The sequence below is a fragment of the Penaeus chinensis genome, chromosome 9 (genome assembly GCF_019202785.1).
Source record: "Penaeus chinensis breed Huanghai No. 1 chromosome 9, ASM1920278v2, whole genome shotgun sequence".
Taxonomy (NCBI): domain Eukaryota; kingdom Metazoa; phylum Arthropoda; class Malacostraca; order Decapoda; family Penaeidae; genus Penaeus; species Penaeus chinensis.
In genome coordinates, this window is record NC_061827.1 from 10,522,251 (window position 1) to 10,537,250 (window position 15,000).

General features: G+C 37.4%; 2 protein-coding genes across 3 annotated transcripts in view; one reads left to right on the top strand and one right to left on the bottom strand.

Annotated features, from left to right (window-relative positions):
* LOC125029003 (sodium/calcium exchanger regulatory protein 1-like) overlaps positions 1–1,281 on the top strand; it is a 16,924-nt gene extending 15,643 nt beyond the window's left edge. Inside the window, exons 2-4 of the mRNA XM_047618703.1 lie at positions 20–192; positions 469–582; positions 708–1,281. Coding sequence (XP_047474659.1) covers positions 20–192; positions 469–582; positions 708–761 — 341 coding nt within the window. The 3' untranslated portion in view covers positions 762–1,281. The remainder of the gene's footprint in view (positions 1–19; positions 193–468; positions 583–707) is intronic.
* LOC125029002 (cyclin-J-like) lies at positions 1,164–13,349 on the bottom strand. Of its 2 annotated transcripts, none has more exons than XM_047618701.1 (7): positions 13,226–13,349; positions 11,237–11,353; positions 6,961–7,132; positions 6,709–6,840; positions 6,337–6,489; positions 4,637–4,796; positions 1,164–3,843 (listed from the first exon to the last, which is right to left on the bottom strand). In XM_047618701.1, exons 1-7 carry the CDS (start codon positions 13,235–13,237, stop codon positions 3,729–3,731), a joined length of 861 nt encoding a protein of 286 aa, XP_047474657.1. In that variant the 5' UTR covers positions 13,238–13,349; the 3' UTR covers positions 1,164–3,728. The 2 variants fall into 2 exon arrangements, with proteins under 2 accessions (XP_047474657.1, XP_047474658.1); XM_047618702.1 differs by having other exon boundaries at positions 13,185–13,310.
* Positions 13,350–15,000: the final 1,651 nt, after the last annotated feature.

Genomic DNA, 15,000 nt, shown 5'->3' on the forward strand with positions numbered 1-15,000 from the left:
CGCCGACATCCATTCTCAGGTGTTGGCTTGGTGATGCGCAAGATGGGTAATGCTGCAACCCCCACCGTCGAGATCACCAAGGACGGCGATACCTACTCAATGAAAACGACCACCACTTTTAAGACCACAGAGATCAAGTTCAAGTTGGGGGAGGAATTTGAAGAGACCACAGCTGATGGCCGTGTTGTAAAGGTGAGGTGCAGTTGCTTTTTTTTTTTCTTCTTTAAAAAAAAAAAAAAAAAAAAAAAATAGTATGCTCTACTTATATCTGTTTGTTTACAGGAGTTAAATATATTTTTATTTCTGACTACCGACAGCTAGAAATTTTAGTTGATATTCATAATAATTTTAAACTGCAATTGAACATGGATTTCCTTTCTACATGTGTTTGTTATGCCAGTGATTCTATATTTTATGTGTAGTTTAATTACCTTCAGATGTATGTATTTATTCAAATGTACTTTTCAGTCAACCATTACTTTGGATGGCAACAAGCTAGTTCACAAGCAAGTTGGAGACAAGGAGAAGAAAGAGAAGGATTCTGAGCTTCTCCGTGAATTCTCCGATGACAAGATGCTAATGGTAAGAAAATTTGAAATATGGTCATAATTAATCATGGATTATATTTTAAGGAAGTCTTTGATACACAATCAAAAAATATATATATATTAATAATTGTAATCTATAAATTATTTTTTAATTTTCAGGAGTGCAAGGTTGATGACGTTGTTTGCAAGCGAGTTTACTCTCGTGTTGAATAACTCCAGCAAGATATCTGCACCCAAGTATGGAGAGTGGTTACTTGAAATCTGAAGGACCACATTGTCATTGAAGATAAAATTATAATTTCTATCCAGGAACACTTTCTTTGTCAAAATAAATTTAATTGTAAACTTTCCAAAAGATTTAAAGGTTATTTTGCATTTTTTACATTCATCATAAGCAGATGTATAATTTTATGGAAAGGCTGGTTCCCTAAGGATATAATCAAGTAATCCTATTCACATCCCATTTGGTTTGCTCAAACTGTCTTAAGGCTTCATTTTAGTAAGGAAATTCACTGTTCTCTTCAAATTGAAAAAAAAAGCTTCAGTTGATAATGTTTTGTGGTTATGCTTTAACCAAAGAAAAACCTAAGTACAGTTTATGGTAAGAGTTACCAAGATTTTTTTTCCATTTAAACAAGTTTACTTGGATGAATGGCAAAATGCAAGCGAGAGATTAACATTTATATCTCTTAGTCATTTTGTAAACTTTATATATTAAATTGAAACAAATTTATTTGGTGTTTTGTTTATATATACCCATCCAGTACAAAATTACTTTCCTGTAAACATTTGTAAAAGGGTACCTATGTTTCCAAGTTCATAATTAAATCCCATAGTAAATGGTTTCCTTGATGAAAGTATTGCAAAATTGCTTGTGTATCTACAGTACTGTAAAGGTAATAGTGAGACTATTATACTAGCTTCATAGTTTTCATTATGATTAAATGATTACTTGGTGGTAAATATTTTCTCCATTGAGAAGTCTTTTTCAAAATAATAAAGTTTTAAGTTAACCAAGCAATTTTAAATGTGTAAAAAACTGAGTTTAGTAGGGTATAGACTAAAACTACCTATACCTTTTACAGAAGTAGTGTTTTGAGAATACCAGGCCCAATCAAGAACTAGACTGCAGTTCAGAGGCAGTGTGAGAAGTGCAATATTCTTAATTCCTTTGTATCCTGGTACCAAGGTAAATGCTGTGTAATGATCTACTTTCTTACTCTCCATTATTATTCACTTTACGGAGCATAACTTACCTTTCCCTATATACCATATTTTACCATATCAAAATATGAGAACTTGGTATACCAGTAGAGGTTACTCAATATGGCATGTCTGGTCTTTGACCTACAGTGCATTTAAATTACCCTTTTGGATCCTATTGTGGCACAACACACTAAAAAAGTTTTTGCATCAAAATGACATTTAACAAGTTTAGGAAAGTGTGTGAATGAGAATAAACACCTTCACAGTGCAAGGTCTGGATTTGCCCAGTTTCAATTATATCCTCAGGAGCAGTTTGTGACACGCATATAATTCGAACCTGTTAAATACAGCTGTGCCTGTATTAATCCTCAAACTTTTTCCATATCAAAAAGTTAATCCATAGTTGCTGCCAGTCATATTTCACTAATTACTATTCTTTTCTGGAATGTTAAGACTGCCACACATCTTGTAAACCTATTGTTCTTAATACCACTGTAGGTAAGAAAAAATCTGTGATTAATAAAAATATACATAATGAAAACATTTACTGAAAGGCTCATCTGAGCCATAGTCATACAATTACACAACAAAGAAACAAAATGTGTATCACAGAAAAGCAAAACATCTGTTAAACAAAAAATACTCTTACTAGAACTTTGACTAGAACACAGAAAGAAATTTTAACTTTTATTTACATTGGATAATGAAAAGTAACCCTAACAAAATTATGGTAAACTTATTGTGCAACTAATACTAATACCAATCAACACAAAGCAAAAATCCGTTAAATACATATCACAGACAGTAATCACTTGCTGTAGCTGATGAATATCAAGAATGATATGCACAAGGAAAATTAAAGTAGTTCCAAATCTACCTTTAAGGTTCCGAAGTTTATGTGTCTTGCTAATGCACAACACATAATTGCAAATAGCACCAATTCTACCAATACTACCATCAGACACCTTATCTGTTCCCATTAGAAGTAGCAGTGTAATAAAATAATTTACATTTGTAATTATAAAACTAAGCATATATGTATGGATTAATTGAATACTCACCAGTTTCATATGCAAAGAAATCAAACTGACTCCAGACATCCTGCACTGGGAAATTTCATCTTATGGTTAAAATAATGGAATGTTTATGAACTGACATAGGGGGAGTACAAATTTGAACTTGACTGGGGTTATTCCATTTTAACTATTTTTCTAACTATCATCACCTTGCACGATATAAATTGGGGTATATTTTTACCCTAAACTGATTACAATTGGTGAGTATAATTTCCATACATAACTTTTTAATACATTAAAGAATATCATGGATACAAAAAAAAAAGAAACAACTGGAATATTTAAATTTGGATGTAAATATTTACATTCTCTCCATAATACTTTGACTTTACCAATAGTCATATTTAGCACCAAAAAGTCCCAGCAGTAAAGCAGCAAGAGGACAAATGTTTGGTTAAAAAACAGAAACAGAATCAAATGCTTTAAAGCAGATCACAACTTTCTCATACTTCAAACACATGCTCCACACCCAATAACTTAAGACTGATCCATTATATATTATACCTTAACTATAATCAGATATCATAGAAATGGGTAGTTCCTTTTTTAACACATCAAAATTAGCAAAGTAATATTGCAAAATTTAGCCACCAAAATTTCTGGCAGCAACAAGAATATCACAGAAAGGAGGAAACTATATCCAACAGCTATGTGCCTTCCACCTAAAAATAATAGATTCCTTTTTTGAAATACAATTAACAACCCTAATCTCGAGTTAGCCATGATCCAGACACCATAAACAAAGTATATCAGTGACTTCAAGTGCATGAAATGGTGTAAGGAACATGCAATAAATTATTGGTTTATAAAGGCACACACAATTTTTTTTTTTTTTTTTTTTCTTTTGAACATTTTGTCCACTTCAGGCTGTAGTGGAAAGGTATCGAATGCTTTTTACCTATACTTCCCCTAATCTATGAGAAACAGGTGAACCTTGGACGCTGGAGCATCGACTGCCATACCCTGAATCAGGAGTGCTGCAAACACTAGCTTTGTCTTCACTCTCATACAGCCTATTTAGGAAAAGAAGAAAGGAAAAGGAAAATAATAAAACCTGTCAAGTCTAAATATAAAAAATCAATATGGTAGAAATGTAGTAAACACCATGAATTAGCTTCTGACATATGTGAGTCATCAACAGTTTTGTGGTCTATGACCTATAAAGTCATCAAAAGAAAGTAAAAAAGAATTATATATTTTAGGCACATGCTATAAAGAAATATATTAATTGTGTTACACTGGATGCCAACAGTACACTAATAGGAAGATATGTTAATTTTTGATAAGGAAAAATTTATATGAATGCATTTGAAATTGTTGGCAGCTACAATGCAAAGATTTTACAATGTGATTTGTTGTGAACAAAAGAATTCTAGCTTGAAGAAAGGGGTATATTTAAATTTCTCAAGACAGGTTTCTACATCTGAAGTAAATGTGGAAAGTTTTGGATGGGGGAGAAAAACAAAAACAAAATAAATAAATACATAAGGGATATATAAGATTACTTTTGTTTGGAACATGTTTATAAGACTCAAAGGTACTGTGGAACAATCTGTACTCAAAAGGATCATCCAAACTTATAGAAAAAGGAAGGATGAGGATAACCAAAATGAAAACCAGTGTATCACAGTTATAAGTACTCCATGTGTTATTACATATACATATACATATATATATACATATATACAAAACTTATCCAAATTTATGTTATAGCTCCAACATTAGACACTATTGGTGTCAAATAAGTTGGATGATAGAAATGTAAAATTAACATGAACTAACAAAACACTTTCAGGAACAACTGACCTAAACAATAGATCCATAAGCTGTGAGAGGGACTGTAGGTGGTAACCAGTCGTTGCTTGGAGAGATACTGGCCATGTTGGTAGCAAATGGCAGCACAAGCGACCGCATGCAACACAAGCAGCTGCCACCTGTGAGCAACGCCACTGAAGAAAAACCTGGTCTGAAAAATATTGTAAAAATAAACTCAAAATAGGTTTCTCCTTACAAACTGGTTAATTCCTGTTAAACAAATTATTCATTCACATTTTTACAAAATTCTCTTAGAGACTATGCTTTCAAGTAAAGATTCTAACTGTTTTGCTATAGAAAAAACATGGAGACAGAATTATCTAGATACAAATGTAGTTGAAATTGTTTTACCCATTACCTTTGAAATTAACAAATACAATGCAAGGAACTAAAATTAAAATCCTGCAAAAGTAATGGTTGATAAGAACACATTCTCCTTGAACTAAAACAAATCTAAAATACAACCTTAAATGAATCACATAATCAGTTATGAGGTAGATACAGCCATTCATATTTACTTATACATATAAGCATACACATATCAAGGTGTAAAGAAACCATAACCCACCATGCTCCATAAAAAAAACAGGATTGTTGATACACTGAAAAAACAAACAATGAAGTAGTAAACAACTGTACAACTGCATTTTTAATATTCAAACATAATTACAGGTCTATCAATACTAATATGGGACATAATAACCTGAAGTACAGAGCTATACAAGCACACTAGTTGAAACATGGCAAAAGTCATTAAAAAAACATTTTAGATTTTCAATACTACAGATACTAAAGTAGAACAACTTGAGCTGATATATCTGCTTTAACCTGTTGAATACACTGATGCCTGGTAAAAAAAAAAAACAAAAAAAAAAACTACACAAACCAGACTTATTGTGGTAAACCAGATTTTTTTTTTTTTATTTATTTATTATTATTAATTTTTAATTATCTCGGGTAGATGACAGATTGGCCCAAGGAATTTTGAGTGACCTCCCACCTTCAGCTAGAGTTTAAGGCTTTTCCACACAAGCAGGCATGATCGATGGGCATAAGGGTGGGTACAAGTGGAGTTGATGTCATGGGTGGACAATCTACTTGGTTAACAAATAGTTTACTCATTGTTTTCTTGCCTGTGAAGACCCATTTACAGTTGCCCGCTGATGTGTCTTCTGATAATGCCGCTTGTGTGGACAGGTCTTTACAGGGAGTATTTGTCTAGAAAAACATATTTATCTTCATAAATTCTGTCTCTTTCATTTGGGATTTGGGCTATCAAAATCTTCTGGCACTGTTATGAACCTTTATGTCTCTTTTTTGGGTATTTGTAGCGTACAGATTAAAGCACACCAAAATAGTTTTTCTTCCCAACATATACTTTGCCATCCTTTTGGGGATAAAGCTTTCATCATATATATATATATATATATATATATATATATATATATATATATATATATATATATATATATATATATATATATATAAGACTATATTGATTCATTAATCTTCTCTGTTATATATATATGCAGTGTTCTTTTCTCCTATCCATAAGAGAAACTTAAACTGCTGAAGCATTATATGACTAGCTGGAATTGATAATCAGGAAATAATTAAGCCAAACATTTATCTATTTTCTGCATTCATGAAACAAAAGTAAATGCAGTAGTAATTTAACTACAGCTATTTACCTTGCAGAGATATATCAAGAAAATGAGCAGTTGCCTTCCAAAGCGACTGTCTTGCCAGAGCAGGTTCAGCAAGTGTGGCTCCTTCCATTGTGTCACCAGCAGTCACTCCACGCATTAAATAAAATTCAGCGAAGTGGGCAACCGTAACTGTTCCTGGATAAGATTTTGTATACAATTATATTTTAATACATACCATTTAAAAGAAACCTCTCAGTATTCTATCTTTCCATCAAATACTTAGCAGTATCAACATTATGGGGAAAATTGAAATGGTCATAATAAAATACATATATATATATATTCTTGCATTGAATGAAAGGAAATAAAGGTATAACATTTCTCAAGTGTGATGGTAATAAAAAGTAGACATACCTATGCTCCAGTTAAAAAATGTCAACATAAATGCTTCCATTGAGTTAAAGATAGCTATGCTATATCTGCTGTTGGCAAATGCATTCAACTCTGGAATTCTTGGCACATTCATATCCTTCTCTTCAAATTTTGCTGAAAAAAATCCCAAATAAGGAATGACAATACTTTAATATACCTAACTGTCCTTTTTTCTACTATTCACATCCAAGCATTTCTGGAATTTAAAAAAATAATAATAATTAGGAAAAATACCTGCCAACAGTATAGCAGTGAGAGCAGTAAGACGTAATTGGTTGTCAGATATGTGATGCGCATCCATAAATCTATCAAGAAGGTATACTGACAGATGAGTTGTTGCTACACTTAATTTCAAGCGCTCACTGACTATACGTAAAAATTCTACCAGAGCTCCTCGCATTGCCAGCTGGAATAAAAAATACCTTTAAATAAGGTAAGTGACAGGGATCTTATTACAATGACATCTGGCTGGTTTAGTCAGGTAATTTGTTTTTCAGGCATTCTAACCTTATATATTTTGATTTCTTTAATACCCTCCTAAACTCAGTAAATCTATTGAGAAAACAGGGACAGAGGAAGGAGAAAGGGAGAAGAATGGGAGGGAGGGAAAGGGAGAAGAATGGGAGGGAGGGAAAGGGAGAAGAATGGGAGGGAGGGAAAGGGACAAGAATGGGAGGGAGGGAAAGGGACAAGAATGGGAGGGAGGGAAAGGGACAAGAATGGGAGGGAGGGAAAGGGACAAGAATGGGAGGGAGGGAAAGGGACAAGAATGGGAGGGAGGGAAAGGGACAAGAATGGGAGGGAGGGAAAGGGACAAGAATGGGAGGGAGGGAAAGGGACAAGAATGGGAGGGATGGAAAGGGACAAGAATGGGAGGGAGGGAAAGGGACAAGAATGGGAGGGAGGGAAAGGGACAAGAATGGGAGGGAGGGAAAGGGACAAGAATGGGAGGGAGGGAAAGGGACAAGAATGGGAGGGAGGGAAAGGGACAAGAATGGGAGGGAGGGAAAGGGACAAGAATGGGAGGGAGGGAAAGGGACAAGAATGGGAGGGAGGGAAAGGGACAAGAATGGGAGGGAGGGAAAGGGACAAGAATGGGAGGGAGGGAAAGGGACAAGAATGGGAGGGAGGGAAAGGGACAAGAATGGGAGGGAGGGAAAGGGACAAGAATGGGAGGGAGGGAAAGGGACAAGAATGGGAGGGAGGGAAAGGGACAAGAATGGGAGGGAGGGAAAGGGACAAGAATGGGAGGGAGGGAAAGGGACAAGAATGGGAGGGAGGGAAAGGGACAAGAATGGGAGGGAGGGAAAGGGACAAGAATGGGAGGGAGGGAAAGGGACAAGAATGGGAGGGAGGGAAAGGGACAAGAATGGGAGGGAGGGAAAGGGACAAGAATGGGAGGGAGGGAAAGGGACAAGAATGGGAGGGAGGGAAAGGACAAGAATGGAGGGAGGGAAAGGGACAAGAATGGGAGGGAGGGAAAGGGACAAGAATGGAGGGAGGGAAAGGGACAAGAATGGGAGGGAGGGAAAGGGACAAGAATGGGAGGGAGGAAAGGGACAAGAATGGGAGGGAGGGAAAAGGGACAAGAATGGGAGGGAGGGAAAGGGACAAGAATGGGAGGGAGGGAAAGGGACAAGAATGGGAGGGAGGGAGAAGGGACAAGAATGGGAGGGAGGGAAAGGGACAAGAATGGGAGGGAGGGAAAGGGACAAGAATGGGAGGGAGGGAAAGGGACAAGAATGGGAGGGAGGGAAAGGGACAAGAATGGAGGGAGGGAAAGGGACAAGAATGGGAGGGAGGGAAAGGGACAAGAATGGAGGGAGGGAAAGGGACAAGAATGGGAGGGAGGGAAAGGGACAAGAATGGGAGGGAGGGAAAGGGACAAGAATGGGAGGGAGGAAAGGGACAAGAATGGGAGGGAGGGAAAGGGACAAGAATGGGAGGGGGGAAAGGGGACAAGATTGGGAGGGAGGAAAGGGACAAGAATGGAGGGAGGGAAAGGGACAAGAAGGGAGGGAGGGAAAGGGACAAGAATGGAGGGAGGAAAAGGGACAAGAATGGGAGGGAGGGAAAGGGACAAGAATGGAGGGAGGGAAAGGGACAAGAATGGGAGGGAGGGAAAGGGACAAGAATGGGAGGGAGGGAAAGGGACAAGAATGGAGGGAGGGAAAGGGACAAGAATGGAGGGAGGGAAAGGGACAAGAATGGAGGGAGGGAAAGGGACAAGAATGGAGGGAGGGAAAGGGACAAGAATGGAGGGAGGGAAAGGGACAAGAATGGAGGGAGGGAAAGGGACAAGAATGGAGGGAGGGAAAGGGACAAGAATGGAGGGAGGGAAAGGGACAAGAATGGAGGGAGGGAAAGGACAAGAATGGAGGGAGGGAAAGGGACAAGAATGGAGGGAGGGAAAGGGACAAGAATGGAGGGAGGGAAAGGGACAAGAATGGAGGAGGGAAAGGGACAAGAATGGAGGGAGGAAAAGGGACAAGAATGGAGGGAGGAAAAGGGACAAGGAATGGAGGGAGGGAAAGGGACAAGAATGGGAGGGAGGGAAAGGGACAAGAATGGAGGGAGGGAAAAAGGGACAAGAATGGAGGGAGGAAAAGGGACAAGAATGGAGGGAGGGAAAGGGACAAGAATGGAGGGAGGAAAGGGACAAGGGGGGGGAAAGGAAGAAGAGGAGGGAGGAAGGGAAAGAATGGAGGAGGAAGGAAAAAGGGACAAGGGAGGAATGGAAGGGGAAATGGGAGGGAGGAAAGGGACAAGAATGGGAGGGAGGGAAAGGGACAAGAATGGAGGAGGAAAGGGAAGATGAGGGAAAAGGGACAAGAATGGAGGGAGGGAAAGGGACAAGAATGGAGGGAGGGAAAGGGACAGGAATGGAGGGAGGGAAAGGGAAAGGAATGGAGGGAGGGAAAGGGACAGGAATGGAGGGAGGGAAAGGGACAAGATGGGAGGAGGGAAAGGGACAAGAATGGGGGAGGGAAAGGGAGAAGAATGGAGGGAGGGAAAGGGACAAGAATGGGAGGGAGGAAGGAAGGGAGAGAATGGAAAGAAAGAAGGGAGGGAGGGAATGGGAAAGAAAGGAAGGGAGGGAGGGAATGGGAAAGAAAGGAAGGGAGAGAGGGAATGGGAAAGAAAGGAAGGGAGAGAGGGAATGGGAAAGAAAGGAAGGGAGGAGGGAATGGGAAAGAAAGGAAGGGAGGAGAGGGAATGGGAAAGAAAGGAAGGGAGAGAGGGAATGGGAAAGAAAGGAAGGGAGAGAGGGAATGGGAAAGAAAGGAAGGGAGAGAGGGAATGGGAAAGAAAGGAAGGGAGAGAGGGAATGGGAAAGAAAGGAAGGGAGAGAGGGAATGGGAAAGAAAGGAAGGGAGAGAGGGAATGGGAAAGAAAGGAAGGGAGAGAGGGAATGGGAAAGAAAGGAAGGGAGAGAGGGAATGGGAAAGAAAGGAAGGGAGGGAGGGAATGGGAAAGAAAGGAAGGGAGAGAGGGAATGGGAAAGAAAGGAAGGGAGAGAGGGAATGGGAAAGAAAGGAAGGGAGAGAGGGAATGGGAAAGAAAGGAAGGGAGAGAGGGAATGGGAAAGAAAGGAAGGGAGAGAGGAATGGGAAAGAAAGGAAGGGAGAGAGGGAATGGGAAAGAAAGGAAGGGAGAGAGGGAATGGGAAAGAAAGGAAGGGAGAGAGGAATGGGAAAGAAAGGAAGGGAGAGAGGGAATGGGAAAGAAAGGAAGGGAGAGAGGGAATGGGAAAGAAAGGAAGGGAGGAGGGAATGGGAAAGAAAGGAAGGGAGGGAGGGAATGGGAAAGAAAGGAAGGGAGGGAGGGAATGGGAAAGAAAGGAAGGGAGGGAGGGAATGGGAAAGAAAGGAAGGGAGGGAGGGAATGGGAAAGAAAGGAAGGGAGAGAGGGAATGGGAAAGAAAGGAAGGGAGAGAGGGAATGGGAAAGAAAGGAAGGGAGGGAGGGAATGGGAAAGAAAGGAAGGGAGGGAGGGAATGGGAAAGAAAGGAAGGGAGGGAGGGAATGGGAAAGAAAGGAAGGGAGGGAGGGAATGGGAAAGAAAGGAAGGGAGAGAGGGAATGGGAAAGAAAGGAAGGGAGAGAGGGAATGGGAAAGAAAGGAAGGGAGAGAGGGAATGGGAAAGAAAGGAAGGGAGGGAGGGAATAGGAAAAGGAAGGGAGGGACAAAAGGGGAAATAAAAACACCAGCAAGGAGGAAGAAGTGAAGGACAGAGGGAGGAATAAGGGAGACAGGAAGGGGAAGATGGGTATGGAGAGTGGAAACAAGGAAAAAAAAAAAAAGAAGACAAGAACAGAAGCAGGAGGTAGGGAAGAAAACATGAAAAGAAAGACTGCAGGAAAAAAGAGAAAGTGGGTGATAGGAGGACACAGGAGGTAAGTGCAAATGCAAAGCTAGGGGCACAAAGCAAACATGGTAAAGAAAAGCAAGGCTGGGGATTTTTACTACATGATAAGTATAAAAGTTCAAGAATTTTACGGATAACAAACCTGTGGTGAATTCCCATTGTAAGCCATATGTTGGAGTTCCTTGGTGTGCATCCATGCTAGCACATCTTCAGCATAATCTGTCATCCAAGTACTTCCCCGAGCCATTTTTTTACACAGCTGGTAAAAAAGTTTATACGGTTTTGAAAAATATTTGATTAAAGTAAAATCAATTATGATGATACTTTCTTAAACACTGTATATAACAAAAATTATGTGATGACACAAAATACTACCACTATGAATGAACACAGTCCTCACAAAAAACAAAATTCAATCCAACCCTTACCTATCCAAAAATCCTTTAAAAAAACAGATGGTTTTCTAACATACCAATATAATTATAGTAATAAAATTGCCAACCTGTGAGGGCTACAATACAACCATAACTCTAATTGGCAAATTTTCTCATCTCCAGGCCTTTTTTTCATATATATGTATGTGTGTGTGTCCTCAGAGTGCCCTATGAGACAACAGTACTCTGTACTTGTTTTTCAATTCTGATTGTTGCAAGACTTGTTGCTTTTGGGTGTAATAAAATAAATAATAATCTGTGAAGCAGGGATTTTTAAAGTTTAAGGAGAAAATCAAAGTGACTGAAACAAAGATTTCTAAATCTTGGAAGGTTTGGGATGGAGGTAATGTACATAAATCTTTTTTTATGACTTTGAAATAACACTTTATGTCCTATTAACTCTCCTTGTGGGTCTTTGGGCTCCCTTAGCAGGATACCAGCTGTTACTAGTGATAGGTGTTTCCCTAAATTGTAATTTTTAAAAAGTAAAAGTAAAAGCAAAAAAAAAAAAAAATACTATCAGTAATGTACGTATACATCTTGACAGAAAACAAATATCTAAAACTCTGTAATTAGCAAATAAAAAAAAATCAACAGGTAAAGAAACATTTCCTACTTTTGTCTGAGTATGGGTGTAGACCTATACTGTCCTTTTCGGGTTAATTTACATACAATTTAATCTTATATATCAATCATAAACATTTCCAGCAAATTATAAAAAAAATTTGTAAATTTTGTAAAAACCATATCATTATATCTATTTCTCATTTGTAATTTTTACATGGGTAACAATTATGTCTGAAATCCAAAGAATAAGTTAAAAACTTATGATTACATAATCAAAAGGAAGCAACTATATCAAATCATACTGATCAATACTTGGTAATTAAAAAAAAAATTATTTTATAACTTATTTCAGCAAACAGGTGTCAGAAGGCATGCCACACCACAAACAGCGAAAAGTCCTGGGATAATGGCTTCTATGAAAAGATACCATAGAATACAGCACTTCTTTTTTTAAGCCGATTTATTTGATATGTTTACTTTTATGACCAACTATGGGTCAACTCTCAGCCACACGTGGTTATGTTCTTAACAAAATATGAATTTAAAATAAGACATAAAAGATCTATGTATCTGACTAGAAACTCGTACCATATCCGCAATTACCTGCATTACCATTCCGATTCAATAAAAACTAAGTTTATACATTTCTATGAAAATAGTCTAAGACATTTTAGTGAAATAATCTGGGTTGATATTCATTTAATTTGTCGTAAAAGTATCAATCAACAATTACTTTATTCGCGATCATATGATGCAGTCGCCAAGTCGCGTTATCGTCGGCTGTAAACATGAACGCACGTGTTATTGTTTATTTCTACCAGCAACTAAAAGTACAACTGATTTCCAACAATATATCTTACTCGTATGCCTTGCTGCAGCACACGTACGTTTGGATAACACAAAGAGTAATAAACTAATGTTGAAAACTTATGACATGGAAGGTAAACATACGAAATAAAACATTGGTCATCACTACTACTTCCTCTAACTACATAAAACCCTATCGCTAACACCTGTAGCCTATCAAATCGAGTCGCAACCTTCTAATCACAATATCTGTAGTCTGAATACACAATTTCACGCCATTACCTAGGCGCACACGAAAGAAGATGTAGCAGCAATCTGCCTACCGCTCTCTGCATCGTCTGACGGCGTTCGCATCGAAGTCGCCACCACGGAGGACGGCGCTGCGACTTCCCTGCGCTGCCTGCCAACTGCTGCTAATCCGCACTTCACCCACACAGTACCTCGAGTTCTTTCGTATGTTATTTTTTCTGATAAAAAGTAGGGTTATATCATTACGATATTTTATTGAAGTGTGAGATTATTGTGAGGGAAAAGGAATAGAGATTATATTGAAAGGTTTGTATTTTTTCTGGTGACAAGGATTTTATAATTAATGCTTACTGTACTCGCGCGTTCGCGTATACTTCGAGCACATTTCTTATGTAAGACATAATGTTCACTACATAATATAGGGATCAGATATTTACTTAAGACGATCATGAGATGTAGATAAGAGGATGCTATCATGCATTAGATAAAGAAATCAAGAAGATAACATATCGGGATGCATAATACTGATTTCTGTGTAGTATAAATGTGAATAAGTACACTTTGATGAAGAGAACTCTTCTACAGAAATATATGAAAACATTAACGCACTTGTTAACCTGTTAAAATCTTCGAGATACTATTATGAAACAGCGGTTATTGAGGTTGGAATAGATTCTTTTCTGATGTTATCTGCTTGATGGTCAACATTTACCACATGTATTTTTCGCAATATCATTTTCTGTCCTGTATTTAGAATGTGTATTAGGTTATACCAGAATCTTTGACCATTTATAGCCTTATACTCATTAGGCATTTATTGTGTCTACGAGACCTGTGTTCCACGAACGATATAACTGCAAAGGTTTTTGTAATGATAATAAATGATTGCTTGATTTTTTACGTTTAGCATTGGAACGTATTTCCATAAGTGTCATTAATTTATTGTGTATATTCAGAATAACTTCGATATGCATTTGCAATTCCCATAGTGCTTCTCATTGAATGATGACGTTAGTAATGATAATAATGATTATGATAATAATTATAGTAATGATAGTGGTAATGATAATAGTGATACTGATAATAATTATAGTAATGATAGTGGTAATGATAATAGTGATACTGATGATAATGAACCGTATTTATAGCGACAAATGTAGAAAAGGTTTGAATGAGAATGAATATCTACATAATACAAATTATGTATTCAACCGGCTTCGAATATTTCTTCGTCAGAAATACATGTATTTAACCGGTGCCGAATATGTCTTCGTCAGAAATACATGTATTTCTGACGAAGATATTCGAAACCGGTTAAATGCATATCTTGAATTATGAAGATATTCATTTTGATTCATACCATTTCTACTGATGATAATGATAATAAAAATATTATGATGATAACAACAATAAGAGTGGTAAAATAAATAATAACAATAATAATAATGATAATAACAATGATGATAATGATAATAATAATGATGATAATAATAGTAATAATGATAATAATAATAACAATAACAATAATATTAATAATAATAATAATAATAATAATAATGATAATTATATTAGTTATACTAACAATAATAATGATGATGATGATGATAATGATAGTGATAATAATCACCATCATTATTATTATCATTATTACTATTACTATGACAATAATAACACGATATCATTATTAATCATGATGATGAGAAAGAGGAGGACGGGCCGGAAAGATAGAGCAAGGTACCGGACACTGACTACATCAATATATTTTCCACGAAGGTTAAAGCCATACCGTAGCATCATGACTGCCATATTTGATCGAGGCATAATACCACAGCATCGCGACTACTATGGT